The following is a 17550-nucleotide window of genomic DNA, read 5'->3' as shown; positions in this document are numbered from 1 at the left end:
ACAACCACCACAAACCAAGAAAAAACCCAGAAGAACCCCATCAACCACCACTGTGTGAAATCTGGAGCCCCATGAGTGTGAGGAGAGAAACCCGTACAGAGCTGGAAAGGTTATGCATTTTTAGGTAAAGCCTGAAATGGCCACAATTAGCCTTTTTTTCTCCTGATGGTTAGTACAGTGGTACTTTCTTGCCTCTCCAGCCTCTCGGTAAACCAGAGTTCTGGGCTGGTTTTCCTCTTCCTCTGCCATTTGCTTAGAGACTGTACTTCTTGCGTGGGATCTGGATCCTCCTACTGAGATACTCTCCGGTTTCCCTTGTGCTGCTAGCATGGCCTGCTTGTCTCTTCCCTGCTATTCAGTAATCTTCCATTTCATTTGTGCTCAGACTGAAAAATTTGGCTATGTCTGTCCTGCAGTGTTGCAGAATGACAGCCTGTGCCCAGCCCAGCCGGCCTGAGGCTTGCTCGGGAGTCCATGGCTGGGGCTTCCCATGCTTGATGCTTCCTGGGGTCTGAAATCTCATGCTAGGAACCACTACGGTTTGTTTGTGGTTGGGTTTTTTTGTGTGTGGGTGTTTTTTTTTTGTTTGTTTGTTTTTTGTTTTTTTTTCCCCCCCTGTCCTGAACCTGCTCTTCCCCATGTTGACAGGAATCTGCTTTTTCACATCTGGGTCTGTATCCCTGCTGGATATTTGTAGGATGTAGCAGATACGTTATTAGTTCTTTGTCCTATGTGTAAAATGGCTTTCCCCTAAAATTCCTTTCCCAATCTCTTAGCCTCAGGAGATGGGATTCTTGGCTGAACTTCCTGCATGGCCTACAGGGTATTGTCTTTTCTGCAGGCACGTCATACAGGCTTGTCTGAAGTTGACTAAAAGGTCTTTTGTGATCCCAGAAGGCTTGCAAGCTCCAGAACGTTTGACTTAGAGGCTCAAAAATAGGACGCGCAAGTGCGGTTTGTAACATGGCACCTCAGCCTGCGGTATGCGGTGTTTGGCAGGACTGCGTCGTAGGACTGGAGGAAATCTTGAGGCTCTGTTCTCTACATTGCGTGTTTTCATGGAGTTCTGCGACACAGCTTGGATGCTCCTGTCTTTTGCAGCGCTGAAGCCAAGGGATTCTGGGTCTGTAAATTAAGACCACGAAGCAGGCAACCAGCTGGCTTCACTTAAGTTGTATGCACTCTGATTTTTATTTTTTTACAGGCATTGCTAGATTCTGCTGATTGTAAGTGTTCCCTTATGTTTCATCGAATACCCAGAGAACTGCAACATCAGGCAAGCCAGAACTGACAGTCACCAGCTTAGCGTTTCGTGCTCTGGTTCTGCTTCGCAAGTTGTTTCTTTATGAGCTTTTTTTGTTGCAGCAAGTTGGGGATTTTTGCGTGTCCCTTCCCACCTCCGTGTCCTTCTTGTGTTGCTCTCCAGAGACTTCGAGTACAGTAGGTGGAGCGCGGGCTTGCATTGTGTTGCTTTCCTGTGTAGTTGTTGCTTTTGGCCAGCTTTGCTGGCCTTATTTATAGAGGGAAAAATCAGAGAGGCTACGTTCTAGCACATGCAGCTGTTGTAATAGGTCTGGTAGTTTCAGTGTGTGTAGAGAGTCATGAAAGCCGGCTCTGCAGTCTGGAAGGTATTTGTGTTCATGTAATTACTTGCGTCTAGCACCAGTTGCTTCCAACTGAAGATGAGAAACTGCAACAAAGTGATTTGTGTTCCTTGGGCGAAGCTGTGACGCTGCCAATTTAAACTAATCCCTGTTTCATTAGAAAGCCTCTTATCAGTTACCCTTTGCGCTGTTAACATCGGAAACCCCACTCTTGTCTCCCCAAGCTAACGTGAAACGCTGACGGGTTATATGAAGGCATGGAGTCTTGCTACCTTCTCTGCATGACCGTGCACCACCGTTTCCCAGTGTGCAGGGGGCAGGCTGGTGGGAGATGGCAGCAGTTATCTGCAGCATAAAAGGTAACTTCTTCTCTTTTTTTTTTTTTTTTTTTTTTTTTTTTTTTTCCAATGCAGCCGAAGAGGTGGATCACCCCCCAACTGATGCCAGCATGGGGGTAGATGTTTTGGAATCGGGTGACACTACACCTCCTACAAAGAGGAAAAGCAAATTCTCAAGCTTTGGCAAGATCTTCAAACCCTGGAAGTGGAGGAAAAAGAAAAGCAGTGACAAATTTAAGGAGACTTCGGAAGGTAGAGTAATCGGGGCTGGGTGGGAGTCCCTTCCTCAGCTTGGGAAACCTGTCATTAACCACCTGGCTAGTGAGAAGGGCTTGCTGTCACAAGCCTGAGTGCTGACACGTGTAAGAACCAAAATGTGACTTTGGTGATGGGCTGGTACCTGCAGTCTCTCCAGAAACACCTTGCCATGGAGCAGTAGTTTCAGACAAACAAATTCCTTTCTTGCAAGGAACCTCCCTGAGCAGCTGCGGGGAGGGAGGGTTTGCTCCACGATCACCAATCTAGTGTGAAGCACAGGCCTGAACGTGCAGTCCCTCCTCCCTCTTAATCCATGCAAAAACAATGAAATTTGAAGCCCTTTTATTTTCTCCAGAAGATCCCATTAAAAAAGTAGCTTCTTGAACTTCTAGCTTACCCTGTTTTCTGAGTGCTTTTTTTCAATTTAATATCAGTTTTAGAACGAAAGATTTCTATGCGAAAGCCAAGAGAGGAGCTGGTAAAAAGAGGGGTTCTGTTGGAAGACCCTGAGCAGGGTGAGTCTGCAAATGAACTTGTCCTCCTGTCTGTGTTCTCTGTAGCTGATCTTCCTCTGGCAAAACGTCACCCTTGCAGCCATTCTTTTTTGGGAGACAAATTTGATGGCTCTTTGCTAATGTAGTTCCTGTCTGTTTGTCTTGCCCTGTTCGATATCCTCTCTCGTCTGACTTTTGCACCTGGCAAGGAAGGCAGCCTGTTCGGTTAGGAAGATGTCGTCGCTAAGAAAGCGCAATGCCTGTCTTGGACATCTTCCTGTCTGCTGCCGGTGGGGAGGGAAGGGATGTTCTGTGTGTCACTTCCTATCCTGTCCTTGTACATGTCCCGCTCCAGCTGCCTTGTCTTGTCCAGCTCAGCTGCTCTATCACACTTGCGCTCACCATCTCCGGCTCCAGACTGCACTCTCCCACCGCAGGAGAGGTGCCAAGCTCGGAGCTCAGGTTCGAAGGCCTTAGGCATGGAAAAAGAAACCAATTGATGACTTTGGAGCTGCCTGGGTAGGGGCATTTCCTCAAAGAGTTATAGATGAGGTGCTTCGTGGTATGGTGCCGTAGTTAGTCATGGCTACACTTATTGAAGCTTGCCCTGTTGTCAAAGAAATATTTAGCCCCTTTTTATCATCCCTAATGTCTCTGAGTTGAGGCCATCCTGTTAAAAGAGCTTTTCAGGCAGATCAGTTCACCATCTAGTCACCTGGCTGCGTGTTGGGTGATGTGGATACAAGGGAGGGGGCAGGAACGTGTCTGGGTGGCAGCATGGTCTTTGGCTTAGACAGATGTAAAACTGCACCTCCGAAGGCATACTGCAGAGGCAGCCTTCACCTAATGCAAATGTCAGGGTGGTTCTAAGAAAGATGCAAAGTGGAAAAGTGGAAGTGAAAAAGTGGTTTTCAGATCAAACCACTGAAAGCAAAACTGAGAGGAAAAGTCTTTAATGCAGTTGTTTGCAGCCACAGTGTAATGAAAGCCATCTACAACTATCTGAGGGTGTAAATCCTGGTCTGGAGGAAGAGTTCACGGGGATACAAAAGTGTATGAGGTCACAGGATGAAACTGGAAGAGCAATCAAAGGCTTTGGGTAACAAACTTCCAACTGGAAATGACAGAGGAGAGAGCTTCCAAACTGTAAGGGTGTAACAGAAGCATGGCTAAGAGGTGGAATTATTTTCTGCTTCGAGTCATCTGATCTGGCTTAAGAAAGGGAAGATGGCTATAATCGGGACAGAGTGCAAACCCAAGGTATGAGGGAGCAGTCAGTATTGTCAGAAGGGTTAGATTAGAAAGCGCATTATCTTAATCCCTTCTATGAGTTTAAGACACTTGGGCAGTCATAAGACAGTGGTGGTAGATTATTGTATTTGCTTGCAATTTTAAAACTTACAAGGTCAGTTAATTTTCTTCAGCAAGTTCTTAAGGGAAAAAATGCTGGAATGGAGTGAGTAAGGAGGTAGGGAAGAGGCATAGTGGAGGCTTCCAAACCCGGTGCAGCCGGGAGAGGAGGCCCTGCTGCTCTCTGGGCTGGTGGTCAGCAGGTTGTGCTGGGCTCATAGTAATGAAAGAAGATAGTGTTGGACTGTCTTGACCTTGAAGAAGGTCACTGGAACTGAAGTGGAGAGTAAGGTTGCGTGAGGAGGCCATCGGGAGCGTTCTGTGTGTGCTGCAGCTCCATGCCAGAGAAGGGCACGCAAGGTTTCAATGGTCAGGAAAGCGAGTTCATACTGTTCTGTCTGCCTTGCTGAAAACTTCAGCTAGCCAGAGGCAATTGCTGCTATAAAAAGCTCTGGCTCATCTCTTGAGTTTCAGCCCTAGCTGGGGAGGAAACTCCCTCTGGTTGCTGTCCGTGCTTCCTGTGTTGCAGGGAAGGGCAGTGAAGCAAGTGAGGCAGCGTCGTCTTCCATCTCCTCTCAGATCCAAGGCTATTTTTTTCAGGAAAAAAAAAAAAGGCCTGGGGAGCTTTTGGTTTCTTGGCGTCTTTGTTTTCAGTTTCTGAATAACACCAGGTTAGGAAAAGGGAGGTAATACTTTGTGGGGGAGAGAACTGAAGGCGGCAGTGGAATAAAACATCAAAAATCAGAGGAACACACTGGGGCTGACACCTGGGGGGCCCATGATGCCATACGCTGCAATTGTTTGATACGTGGTAGCCTGGAAATGTGAAGGATTTTTTAAATCAAATTGGTGATGTATCTGCTCAAGTTTTCCTCTGTTGAAAAACAGTCAAAATGGGCAGTGCCTCATTAGAGTGGATGCGAAGTCTGATTTGGGGGAATAATACTATGAGTTTGGCCTGTCAGGGCAGTTAGAGGCAGTGAATGGCTGAGTATTTCCTTGTTGTGACTAGGGCTTTAAGTGCTCTTAAAAGGATGGGCTGAAAAGAGGATGTGGGTTTTTTTCCAAAAGACATCTTGCTTTTAACAATTGGGAAACTCCATCTGTAAAAGCAGAAATAGTTAAGATGAGCTACATCAGATTCTAGAGATGTATCATTACATATGATGAAAACAAAGGTAAAAATAAGGAAGAAACATGCCTTGCTGTGGGATGTTTAGGGTAGAGCAGTGATTTTTGTGCCAAATTCAGGGTAGAAACAGAAGGAAAATAGAGGTACTTAAACCTAATATTGCATGTCCAGTAGATTACTTGGCCAGTGTTGGAATTTGTATTGCAGCAGAAAATTTGTCAATACTCTGTAGTGGTAGATAGATACAGAAGCTGCTGGAGGTTTTTAGCTGCGATTGCGACTTCCTTGTGCTGTGGCACAGCACTAGGCACACTGCTCTTAAATGCAGTAGCATTCTTTTTAAACAAGGTGGTAGATTAAGAGACTGCTGAAGAAGAAAAACACTTGATGGGATACGGTGCTGTACTGTTTTGCTTGTTGATAATGAAATCAAGGACTCTCAGCTTCAGCTCTCTGGGGTTGCTGTGCTCTCCTCTGCGGCAGGTAAACTGAAGACTAACTGTTTCAGAAGCCAGAGAGAATTTGGTGCGGATCAATGTCAGTTCAGTCAGCTCAGCTATGTCTCTTCCATCTCCTGCTTCCTGAGTGTTTTCTGTTTGCTTCTCTCCCCTCCTGACCCCTTGCAGATGGTGAAGAACCAGACAAGCTGAACCCGCCTGCACTGAAGAATGGCCACACAGTCCCAATCGGTGGTCCCGGGGTTTGTAACCTGGCCAGCCAGGAGGAAGAGGCCACAAAGCCATCCAGCCTTAGGAAGCCTGCTCCACCTGAGGAACCAAAGAGAAGGCAGGGTAAGAAACCAGATGTGTACAAAATCGGTTGCTTCAGATTCTCCCAGGATTAGTTGTGGGTCCTCTTCTGATTCTTCCCACCCCACTCTGGGCCCTCCAGGCTCTTAAACTGAGGTGGTTTGTTTTGCAGGCTCATCCAGCAGCCACTCTGGGCATGAACCGGAACCACCTCAGGAGCCATATGTTGCCAGACAGCCTCTGCTTCCTCCAAAAAGACCTCCCTCCACTTCTCAGGAGGCAAACGAAGTGCAGGCAAAGGATCCAATGCCTGCCAGCAGCACTGCAAAAACTGCACCCTCCACCACAGCCCCTGTTGTGGCAAAGACAGTCAATTCCACAGCTGCCCCTTCCCCAGCCCCCAGGACTCTGCCCCCTGCTCTTGCCAGTGCCAACACTACTGCTCCCACGAGTACAACCAGCACGGCTCCTGCCAAACAGCCTCCCGTCCCTCCTCCCAAACCTGTCAACAGAAATAGCAACTCAGTAATAGGTAAGTGCCTCCATAAGCTGGTTTTTGTACCGTGGGAAGTTCTGGAGCCCTTGCTCTGAGAGTCTCTTCCCTTCATAAGGGATGATTTTTAGTACGATGTAGCAAATGTTCTATAATGACTGTCTGACCATCTTTCCTGAATACAGTCCAGTTTGGACTCAGAAGATCTGCCAGTGCTTAGCCAGGGCGCACGTGTGCTGAGAACAGTGTAATTACTGGAGTCTTCTGCCGTGAGCCATGCAATCTGTCAGAGGTGTGTGTTTCCAACAGCTACCTGCAGGAGGGAATCTCTGCCTGCTTTTGGCAGGAGATGGGTTGGTGCAAGGAGAGAGGAAGGCATTTTTCTGTCAACCCTAAGACAGTGTCTTTGAATGTTGGTGACTCACTGAGGTCTGGGTTTCAGCTAGTATTCGTGGATAATGTATGAGATTTTTGCCTTACAAGACTATGGCCAGTGAGAATTGATACTTTCAGCTGGTCTTTGCAAAAAGCAAAACAAAAAAATCCACATCACACCAAACAAGGTCTCTTATGGCTGTTGCTGCTGGGCTGTGTGGTTTCCTCTTCATGCAGAGAGGCCAGGAGCTGGCAGGGGTAGTTCAGACTTTACTGGTTATACTCAGGGACCTTCTCTAAGGTCTGTGGCCAGGGTATTGCCATATTAGTCTTATCCCATGGATAAATCGGCTCAATTGTAACTTGAGCTGAATCTTCCCACTTAAAGAATTAAATGTCTTTATCTCTCTAACTTTTCGAAGCAGAAGATCTGGGGAGAGTTTCTTAAAGCTGAATGAGTCTCTGCTCTCTTTAGGCATTTTGGAGGTCTTAAAGATGCAACACTGCTGGAGTAAATGAGACAACTTCTATCCGGTAGATGGCCTGTTGATATTTCACAGACCACCTGCTAATCTTTGGACTGGATTAGCAGAGGCTAGTACAGATCAGGAGGGAGGTTCCTGGGAAGATCCATCAGACAGGTCTGCACTGTTATCGGAGAAACTGGAGGCGTTACCCAGGTGTGGTTGGGGAGGCAGTGGTAGAAGCTTAGATCGTGTGCAAGTTACCATCTGAAGGAGCCTGGGCCACTGCTGTCAATGTGAACTGCAGCTCTGTTCTCCTTGGGGCTTCTCCTTGCTTCTAGCAGGTTTTGCAAGCGACCTTGATATGGTATTAAACACTTCTGTATGCCAGACCAGCTTGATTAGTCTGACCATGCCTGAGCACTTGATGAAATACTTTCTTGTTTTCCTTAAGCTGCTTGCACACATCACAGATGGTATTTGAAATGCCCCAGCGCTAATTGCAGGAGGTACTTGTGGAGCAAAAACCTGTGGCTGAAGACAGAAGTCTATCAAACATGTGTCCAGACCCAGCCTGTCGGGCAACAAGACAGGGCCGGGCTCAGCGCGCTGGCGGCTGCAGGGGTGTGTGGAGGGGAGGAGAGGAGAGCAGCCAGCCCCCCTTTTGTCTCCTGGTTGAGAATGCAGATGCGGAGAGCGGCTTTGCAGCTCTGCAAGACCCTGCATCCGGCACGATGGAGCTGTAACTGTGGCATGCATGCAGGCATTGCTGTGCAAGCCTTGTTTTGTTGTTGTCGATAAACAGCAGCAGTGGAATTGGCTTCGTGAGTTATCCACGGGTCTTTGATGCACGCTCTGACTCAGGCATGTGTGTGCTTTTGTGCTGCTGTTATAACCTAAGGCAAGGGAGGACTTAATGTGCAGATCGTCCCTTTGTTCCCTGGTAAAGGTGTTCCCTTATGTTCATTCTCTGAGCAGTTCTGGGTTGTCTGATGCAGTAGCTAAAAATGAGGCTCAGGAAACACTTGCTTTTGGGGAGTGGGAATTAAATCAGCATGAGCTTGAAAAAGCAAGCAGGGCGAACGGTGCTGTGGTGCTGGCTGGGAGCTTGGTGGCAGCCCTGGTGCTTGATGCTGCTGACAGGTTTGAGGAGCCCCAGTTACTGCAGCCTGTGCTAGAGCACCAGCTCCAGCCGCTGTGGCACGTCACGAGAGGCTGTGCCAACTGTTGCACTGAGTTTATCGCACTGAAGGGAGACGGGCTGGCTCGGGAGGATGCTCTGAGTGGCGCCTCAGTCCTTTTCTGTCTCCTCTCTCTTCTGTCAGCTACTTCATCCCCTTCAAAATCTGTCTATCCTTACCCAAAGGTGACTCGTGGCTGGTCCTGCCAGGCTTCGAGTACTGCTGAGGAGATACTGGAATCCCTCTGGGCTGAAGTTGACAGGAGCTGAGGGCACTAGGTGTTTTGCACAATCTGGCCCTTAATCTACAAGGGGAAAGTCTGAAAATGCGAAGCATCCCAAAAATGTGCCCACCTCTCTCCGGTTATGCAGCCTTATCTTCGTGAAACACTCCCCGCTTGCAGCACCCTCTTGTGGTGTCCAGTACTGCAGATTCCTCCCAGCTCCGTCCTGGGGCCACTGCTGTGTGGCCATCACCACATTCACTCCAGGTGAAATGTGTAGTAAACTTCATCCTCTTCAAGCAGGTGGGCAAAAACTTTCCAAGCCCAAGAAGCCATTGATAGATGAATGATAAAGGCTACAAACTCCTATAGCAAGAGCAGTCTTCACTGGTGCAACTTCTTCCCTAGGAACCAAAGGGTGTTTGAGGAATCCGACGCTGCCTGCTGCAGGCGTTTTCTGTAATATGACATGGTCCTCATTTTTCCCTCTCCCTTCCATCACACAGCAGATAAACTCTGTGTAGACTCAGGGCTCTTAAATATTTTTGGAAGTTTTGTTGGTTATTCTGTAGTTGCAGAGAAGTTTATATGGGGCTTAAGGAACAGAGTGCAGAGGGAGTAGAGCAGAACCTTATCCTCAAAGAGGCAGGAGCTGCTGGCAGCAGGGTATTCTTGGACTGGGTCTGGCAGGTGAATGCAAAGGGAGAGAGCACGTTGCTGCTTACAGTTCTGACTTCTGCCTGCAAGAAAGACTTCCCAAAAAGTGGGTTTTTTTAATGTGCAAAGGAGTTGTTAACACAACTGGAATCTGGGGTGTCCTGGATGTCTCAAATTCCTTTGCAAACTGATGCTGTAAATACAGCCATGAAGTGCCCTACATACCTGCATTCCTTGGCTGAGGCAGTGTGCTGATCAGGGTGAGCTCCATCTGCTGTCACTTGAGGGCTGGTGCTGTTTCTCTCTCTCCAAAGCAGCAGGATACACAGATCTCTCTCCCAGCCTGCTTGGTTCTGGCTGCTCTCCCAATTCTTACCTTTGCTGCAGGAAGGACAAACTAGAGGCTTGCAACCTGGTTACTTCTGGCACCATGTTCTAGCAGAAAAGCAGCGGAGATTACGTGGTCCAAAGCTCCGAGTGCTTTGCCATGCTTACTCCACAGTGGTGAAGGATATCTGGAAAACGCCATGTTAAATATCGTGGCTTTTGTGTTTCTTTTGTTCTCAGCTGAACTTTCTCAAGCAATGAACAGTGGTACAGGCTTGTCCAAGCCTTCCCCTCCTATCCCACCGAAGAGAGGCCTCCTGCCTAACAACACGTCAGAGGCAGCTGTCGCTTCCAAGCCCCCGAATGACAGGACAGTGACAACTAACCGCCCCACACTGATACCGATGCACATGACCTCTGCTTACCCACCACCCTCGCCTTCACCGCCACTGCCCACACACATACCCCCTGAGCCTCCGCGAATGCCCTTGCCTGCCTCCACCCCTGTCTCGGAAGCTCCATGCTCCCTAGACCTACCCAAAGAGACTCTTCCTCCTCCTCCTCCTCCTCCTCCTCCTGAAGACTTCAGGTCCTTGGAAGCATCAAAGAGGATGGCAGAGCAAGGGTTTGTCGAACCTCACATGTTGCCTCGCCTGCCCCAAATCCCATTGCACATCCGTATTCAGCAGGCTCTGACAAGTCCTCTGCCTGTCACCCCACCTGCTGAGGGGTCGCACAGGGCTCACTCGCTGCTCTTTGAGAACGATGGCTTTGGAGAGGACAACGGCACCTTGGGCAGGACGAGGTCCCTGCCTGTCACCATCGAGATGCTGAAAGTGTGAGTACCTCCTGTGCGTGAGTGTAATAAACACCTAGCAGTGGTGTGGGTCATGCTGGGCTCTGACACGTTGGTATCGTACTCCCTGCTTCTGGCCACGAGGCTGCGAAGGTGAGGAGGGCTTGTGGGTAGGGCTGGTTTCTTTGCTGGTTTTTACAACAGCCTAGAAACCATTTTGCCTGTTGGCTGAATCTGTGTTTCAGCCTCTTAGTTGGGGCAGTGCATCTTTCCTGGGAAATTAACCCTGGTTTTGAGATTTTATTGCTCACAAAGGAAAATGGGTTCCAGACTATAAATACAGGCTGATGCCAGGAATCCAGGCCTGTCTTTAATTGCACCAAGACAAAACAAGGTCCTGGATTTCATCCATTTGTGGCCTTACTTAGGCTTTCATTTTGCAAAACAGAAGTGGGAAAAGGACTGTCTTGTATTAGAACAGATTTGAACCTGAGAATCCCAGAGTAGGGGGGCGAGAGGGTTATTTGGTTCCGTAAAGAACCTTCCTCTGGCATTCCTCTGCCAGAGCTTCCATGTGCTTTGGAGAAAGGGGACAGTGCAGCATTGTGGGGCTGTTCTCGCATCTCTGGTTCCTGGGCTCCCCGCAGATGTGCTTCTATGAGCTGAGGAGAGCTAACAAGGTGTTGATCATGGGGGTATTGCCCAGTCCCTCTAGCATGTGTTAAGAGATGTAATAGTGTCCTTCTCGTTAGTCCAGACGATGAGGAAGAGGAAGAAGATGACCAGGAAGAGGACCAGAGTTCGGGCCCTCGTGTGTATATTGGAGATGTGCCATCTGTCACAGTCATCCCAAAACTGGTACCCCAGGTCCTGCCAGAGGAGCAGGAAGGAGATGAAGGGATGAGCGACTCTGACTCGGAGGGGCCCATCCTGTACAAAGATGATGAGGATGAGGAAGAAGATGAAAGCCATAACAGTAAGGTTTTGACATTGCAGCTGGCTTTTTTTTTTCCTCTGCTGAACTCGTGCCTAGCTGTATTGAGATCTGGATCAAAGAGCTAGTTCACACAGTGCCTCAAAGCAGCTGGTTCTTGGTTTCATGATGTACCACGTGTCCTTTGCCTCACTTTTTCAAAGGCTCTACAGCCAAACCTGTATGCTTACCCGCCGAGATGCACCCCCTCCAGTTGCAGCTGGCTCCTGCAATAGCTTGTGCTGTCCCGCCCCTTCAGGTGGGATAGAATTGGGTGAGCATGTGGGCATCACACAGAAATGCTGGCCGTTGCTGTAGTGACTAGCTCTGGCTAGCTCGGTAGTGCAGAGCTCAGAAAGCAGGCCCCAGGGGAGAGCACAACTGCCAGGGGCACGTGGCTGATATTGCTGTGCGCGGGCACTGCAGTCTTCAGTCACATCCCATTGCTCTTCCTCCCCACAGGCACGCTGGCTAACAAAGTGAAGAGGAAAGACACACTAGCTATAAAGCTGGGGAACGCAACCACGCCGCAGGAGGAGAAGATTGTCTTCCCTCGGAAGACCAAGGAGGAGTGGAATGAAATTCGGCACCAGATTGGAACGACACTGATCAGGTACGGAGAATGAAGGGCAGGGTGTTACATTTGAGCTGCTGGCACGGTATGTGAGGGGTGGGATTGGACAAAGTTGTTGCCTTCTCTGATCAGCCTGTGCTGGAATATGATGGGTGGTTGGGTGTTGGTTGCTGCTGGATTGGGGCTGGGAGGCTAAGTGTTGCTTCCCACCCCCCCCAGTTATAAAAGTTGGAAGTTCTTCCTGGAGTTGAGCAGTATCCCCTGACAGGTTCCTGTTTCCAGAGGTTAAATGGATTGGGAGGGGAAAAATCTCCAGGATTACAGAAATTTTACCGCTGTAAAATATGGATAGTGTATAAAGATGTGGACAGATGCAGGCCGAGTGCTGAGGCATGAGATGGTGGATTAAGCTGGGGCTGTTGATAGTCCAGGCTCTGCCATCGCCTCGAGTTCCCTGTGAAGGTGCCTCTGAGCTTTTGAGAGCCATAGCGCTTTCCAAACCTGTGCCCTTGGCTGAACAGCTGTTTGAGTGGAGGAGAGCACAAAACAGGGCAGGAGTGGTCTCCACCGGTGAATGAGGGGTGTTGAGGAGGCTTCCCAGTGCACTGAAACCAAGCAAATGTATTCTTCATCCCTCACTGATGAATGACCAGATAAAACATTACGCACTTGTCGTGCTTCTTTTTAGGCGACTGAGCCAGAGACCGACAGCAGAAGAACTGGAGCAGAGGAACATACTTCAACGTGAGTAATGCTTCTCTAGTGGTCCTAAGTAATAAGATAAGTTTGCCTTTATCACCTCAGTCCAGGCGTACCTGGAATCTGCTTGAAATGTAGTGACAGAGGACTGCGCTTTGGTGTTATCACTGTAGCAAAGTGGTTCCACTAATTTTTCCCAGTACTTCATTACCATCAGAAACCAGCTCTGGATAAAATCAAACCTTAGCAAGTGGTACCAAGCAATACAGTTCAAAGCATCATATTATAGAACAGCTACCTGTCCCCTGCCCGACACCTCAGTGTGTGAACTGGTTCCGACTCTGACGTTACACAGCAACTGTTAAATGTGTTTCTGTTTGGGCTGGACTTTTATTTGTGGTCCAGACGTTACAGCATTGTATTGCACGATCCAAAAAGCAGCAGTTCGTTGCTAAGTCAGTGGTGTTTCTCTTGGCCATACCTTGCTCTGCAAAAGTTTTAAATAAACATCTTGAGGAAAGGGAAATGTCAGTTCAGGAAGTTTCCATTTAAAATATTTATCTGCGCTGCTATTCTCTTTAAACTATTAGTATAATAGCTCTGGGGAGGAGCAATCTGCAAAGTGGCTTTGGATGTATTTTGACAATATGGCCATTAATCTTTAACGTACCTGGGGCCGCAGAGAGTGACTCATGCGTGCTGTGCAAAGGCCCGTGTCACCCTTGTCAGGCGGGGGGCACGTGGTGAGTAAGGGTATTGAGTTGGACTGCGCTCTCTGCCTGTAATAAGTGCAGACACGCCACAATGAGCTTTCAGATATGTAGATAATCTGATATAGCTCGACACTCTCCTGTCTTCAAGTCCAGAAAGCACTTTTCAAAGCCTGTGATGCTTACAGGAGAAATTTATTTCTTCTTTTCCCTTGGCAGCGAAAAATGAAGCTGACCGTCAAGCTGAGAAGCGAGAGATCAAACGCAGGCTCACCAGAAAGGTACTGCTGGCCGCCGTGCTGTGATCGCCATCTGGCAGAGCTGTCGGGGATGGTGGTGGCTATGAGCACATCGTAGGTACCTTGCTGTGGGTGAAGTCACAGGGCTATTGTGTAAGTGTCCCCAGTGCCCTCTGACTGCAGTGACTTTGGAACGTGGGCTGTCACCAACGGTGAGCTGCTGGCACTGCAGCCACGTTTGTCAGTGATTGATCTGAGCTGGCATCAAGTGTAACAAGCTAGATGAGAACTAAATTTGGCATCTGGCACTTGGAAGGTTTGCTGGTGCTGGCCTGGCTGTTTTAACACAGTACTTCAGTGGCCACCGCTTTCACACCAGGCTCCCCAAAATTCCATTTCTTAAAGTAACGGCAGCGTGGGAGAAGCTGCGCAGAGCAACAGCTGCTTTTAGCTATTACATCTGAGTTACTTGTGGTTGTTACTCATGGCTGGGAAAAGCTTCCCAAGGGCCTGTGAGTATTGCCATTGCTGAAGCGGGGAATGGGCTTGGTTTCAGGGTGTCACACAGGGCTCGCCCTTGTAATGGCTGTTCCCAAACCCCTCAGTGTCTTCCTTCTCCTTGGCAATGTGGCTTTGGTTCTGCCTTAGCCTGGCTTCGTGATCCAAATGAGACTACGCTGTCTGTAAGAGGGTTTGCCTGTTCCCTTGCAGGCTGCGAGCAGGACCTGGTAGTGTCTCTGGTTCAGGTCCAGTGAGGGAACTGGTTTTAGTTTTGCTGGGGATGTTTAGTCCTGCACTGCTTTGTGGACAAGGCACAAACTAACTTTCCTTGTTTTTCCTGGTGTTCAGCTTAGCCAAAGGCCTACAGTGGCGGAGCTGCAGGCCAGGAAGATCCTGAGGTTTAATGAATATGTGGAAGTAACAGATGCTCAAGACTATGACCGGCGAGCGGATAAGCCATGGACAAAGCTGACACCGGCCGACAAGGTAACAGGGAGCGCCCTGTCCCCAGGTGTGGGGAGGGGAGCTAGAGCAGGGTGTCCCATGCAAAAGGGCATGAGTCGAGGAGATTTGCTCTGTTCTTTTGGCTCCACCTCTGCAAAAGGTGTCCCTTCACCCACCTGTGCTGTACCCAGCCCTGCTTGCCGCCCCCTCCGTGGTGACGTGGAGCCCAAGTAGGGCACGGTCTGCACGCCAGCGTGGCCTCTGCCTCAGCTCCTGAGCGATCTAAAAGGATGCGAGGTGCAGGGCGTTGGTCAGAGGAGTGCTGGTCCTTGCAAGCTGAGGCAGGCCTGGGCGAGGAGCTGGCGGGGAAGCAAACTGTTCTTGTCTTCCCTGACCGCTTGTGGGGGATGGTCCAGCCCTCCGTGTGGAGGAGGTGGGGCAGATTTAAACTCAACCTAGTGTGAATGGACTGCAAAAGCTCAGGTGGCTGCTGCATTCTGAGCTCCCTCCTTTCCCAAAGGGGCTGTGTGACTCAGCTCTGCATATCAAAACTGCTCTTCACTGCTGAATGGTGGTACACATCAGCCCTGAGCAGGGGTGTTGAAGGTACGGCACCTTCTTGCCCTGTCTGAGCTCACTGGAGATGGAAGAGAGGGTGATATACGTATTGCTTAGCAGGTAAATTGCTTAGCAGATAAAAAAAAAGACATAAAAAAAATCTCTCCCTCTTTGTGTAGGCTGCTATCCGTAAGGAGCTGAATGAGTTTAAGAGCTGTGAAATGGAAGTCCACGAGGACAGCAAGCAGTTCACAAGGTGAGAACACATCCCTCGCTTAGAGTTACAGTCTTGTCGGGAGAGCTGTGCTGCAGGGGTAGTGCTGAAAGGCAAACCATTAAAACGTTAAAAAAATGACTGGTACAGTAGTTGCAGATTAAATGTCCCTTTCTGCCTTGGTGGTGTTGGGTGACTGGAGGAATACCAGACATGAAGTGGGTTGTTCTTCGTTAAACTGGGGCTTCCATCCTGGAAACTCAAAGGAACCAGTGACTGGTTTGAGGTGTATCTGAAACCAGTGTGACCTTGCAGCTGGAGCGTGCTTTTCTGGGGCTAGAGACGTGTACAGAAGGAGCCACAACCAACAAAAACACCTTGGTAGTTAGCTCGGATATTATCTATGAAGTAACCTGTGGATCATGGCCTAAGTGATTTCCCCGCCCAGTTGCTAAGATGAGTGTTTGCTGAGCACAAGAGCTTTCTAAGGCAGAGGTGAAATTGTTTGACGTTAACAGCTTCACGGAGGGCTGAGAGTTCAGAGATAATTCTGTTTACTCTTTTGGGCCATCTGTAGTGCTTTGGTAACCATTTAACCCCAGTTCCAAGGGTGACACTTGGATTTTTCACTTGGCTTTTAGGTATCATCGACCATAATCTTCCAAGAAGGGAGCAAGAGACCCAAGAGGACTGGAAGTTTTCTGCGTCCCTCTCCGAGGCAATACAGCGAGGGTGGAACCTCGGCTCTTCCAAGGTTTGCCTTCAAAACACATCCAGAAAAGGGCTTTCGGCCAGGGAAGGGGAATCCTGTCTGAATGTAGCATTTCACTGGAACAAACACGTCTCGAGTGCCATCAGGCTGGAACTGAACACTATACCTCGCACGACTCAGCAATACGCCTCTGCTCTGGCGCCAGCATCCCTGCCAGGAGACCATGCACATGTGAATGAACGGTTCGTTCCCCAGCTCCCTTTCTCAGCCCGGACAGGCCCAGTTCTCAGCTGTACATACTCCTTTTGGGGATGCAACTCCTTCGTTTCCTCCTCCTTTACCTAGAGGAGGGGGAGAGAAAAAAAAAAAAAGGCAGCTCTAGTGTTGGAAAGCTGAGGAATGGAGAGCGGACGTGCTAGGAAGCACGTGTGTATATTAGCTGTGTACAGAGGACCCTGCGCAGATGCTGACCTGGCAGACAACTGACATGCGGCTCGTCATTTTTTGGTTTTGCTTGCGTCTCTGTCGTGTCCTTAATGTCCTGAATCACTACTGACCAACGGTTTGTTGTCCTGGAAGGGAATTGTATAGATATTAACATATGCTGCATCTTTTTGTAAAAAAAAAAAAAAAAAAAAAAAAAGAGGAAGAAAAACAAAACCCAGAACTTAAATGTATAAAACATTCCCTCCCCATTCTCTCACACTCGCTGTGATGTTAACAGATCCTGTCTTGAAATATCTAGGCTCGTTTAACAAATTACAGAACCAGGAAATGACTGTTGCCTTTTTAAAACTTTTTTAATTTGGGGAAGCTGTGAGAGTAGTCAATTTTTTTTATTGTGGCTTCCTCTCAGATGTTTTTTACTCTCCCAAATCAGGGTGAAACTTGCCTTTTCTCAGTTTTACAGCTAAGCTTACTGGAAACTTGATAATTTCACTGTGTGGGTGGAAGGGAGGGGAAGACGAGGTTTAAAAAGTGACCTTAAAAAGATACTCTTTCTCTTCTGAGCATGATCTCATATTGGTTCTTCCTAAATGTGTTTTTTTTTTTTTTTTTAAAAAGATCTGTTATTGGCCACTGCTCTTATCATGCACGAACCTAACCCCTGTGAGATGCCACTTGAGGGGAAGAAGGGAGCATGGCGGGGGCGTGGAACGGAGAAAAGGACTTGCCTTGTTCACAGACCTGCTCGGGGTGGGCCTGGCTCTGCCCCCGGTCCCTCCGTGCTGTGCCAACACCGGGCCGGGCCCCCCCGGCCTGCCCCGGCCCCGCCGCCATGCCCTGCCCCGGGAGATGGCGGGGAGTCTCCCCTCACAGCTTCCCCCTGTACAGCCTGTAGACTAAATCATTGCATTGTATATCAGTCTCCTCATCAACAGATTTTAATTATTGAATAAAAGTATTTTAGGAAATTTTTTTTTTTTAAGAAAAACTGTGCATCCGTGCTCGTGTTTTAAATGCCTGGGGAAGGGTGGGGGGTGA

General features: G+C 48.8%; 1 protein-coding gene across 4 annotated transcripts in view; it reads left to right on the top strand.

Annotated features, from left to right (window-relative positions):
- The window catches only part of PHACTR4 (phosphatase and actin regulator 4), a 44301-nt gene extending 27182 nt beyond the window's left edge, over window positions 1-17119 (top strand). For 2 of the 4 annotated variants that reach the window (XM_082494068.1, XM_082494067.1), the window contains exons 2-13: window positions 2018-2194; window positions 2635-2715; window positions 5803-5967; window positions 6098-6457; window positions 9886-10483; window positions 11194-11417; window positions 11877-12027; window positions 12677-12732; window positions 13617-13678; window positions 14486-14623; window positions 15319-15395; window positions 15995-17119. In XM_082494068.1, coding sequence (XP_082350194.1) covers window positions 2018-2194; window positions 2635-2715; window positions 5803-5967; window positions 6098-6457; window positions 9886-10483; window positions 11194-11417; window positions 11877-12027; window positions 12677-12732; window positions 13617-13678; window positions 14486-14623; window positions 15319-15395; window positions 15995-16010 — 2105 coding nt within the window. In that variant the 3' untranslated portion in view covers window positions 16011-17119. Of the gene's footprint in view, window positions 1-2017; window positions 2195-2634; window positions 2716-5802; window positions 5968-6097; window positions 6458-9885; window positions 10484-11193; window positions 11418-11876; window positions 12028-12676; window positions 12733-13616; window positions 13790-14485; window positions 14624-15318; window positions 15396-15994 lie in introns of those variants that run through there. The other 2 variants (XR_014269944.1, XR_014269945.1) reach the window with 2 other exon arrangements.
- The last annotated feature ends 431 nt before the right edge of the window (window positions 17120-17550 follow it).

Source organism: Vanellus vanellus (assembly GCF_965231255.1).
Source record: "Vanellus vanellus genome assembly, chromosome: 22".
Classification (NCBI taxonomy): Eukaryota; Metazoa; Chordata; class Aves; order Charadriiformes; family Charadriidae; genus Vanellus; species Vanellus vanellus.
Note: the sequence above shows the minus strand (reverse complement) of the source record. Positions and strands in the feature narration are given on the sequence as shown.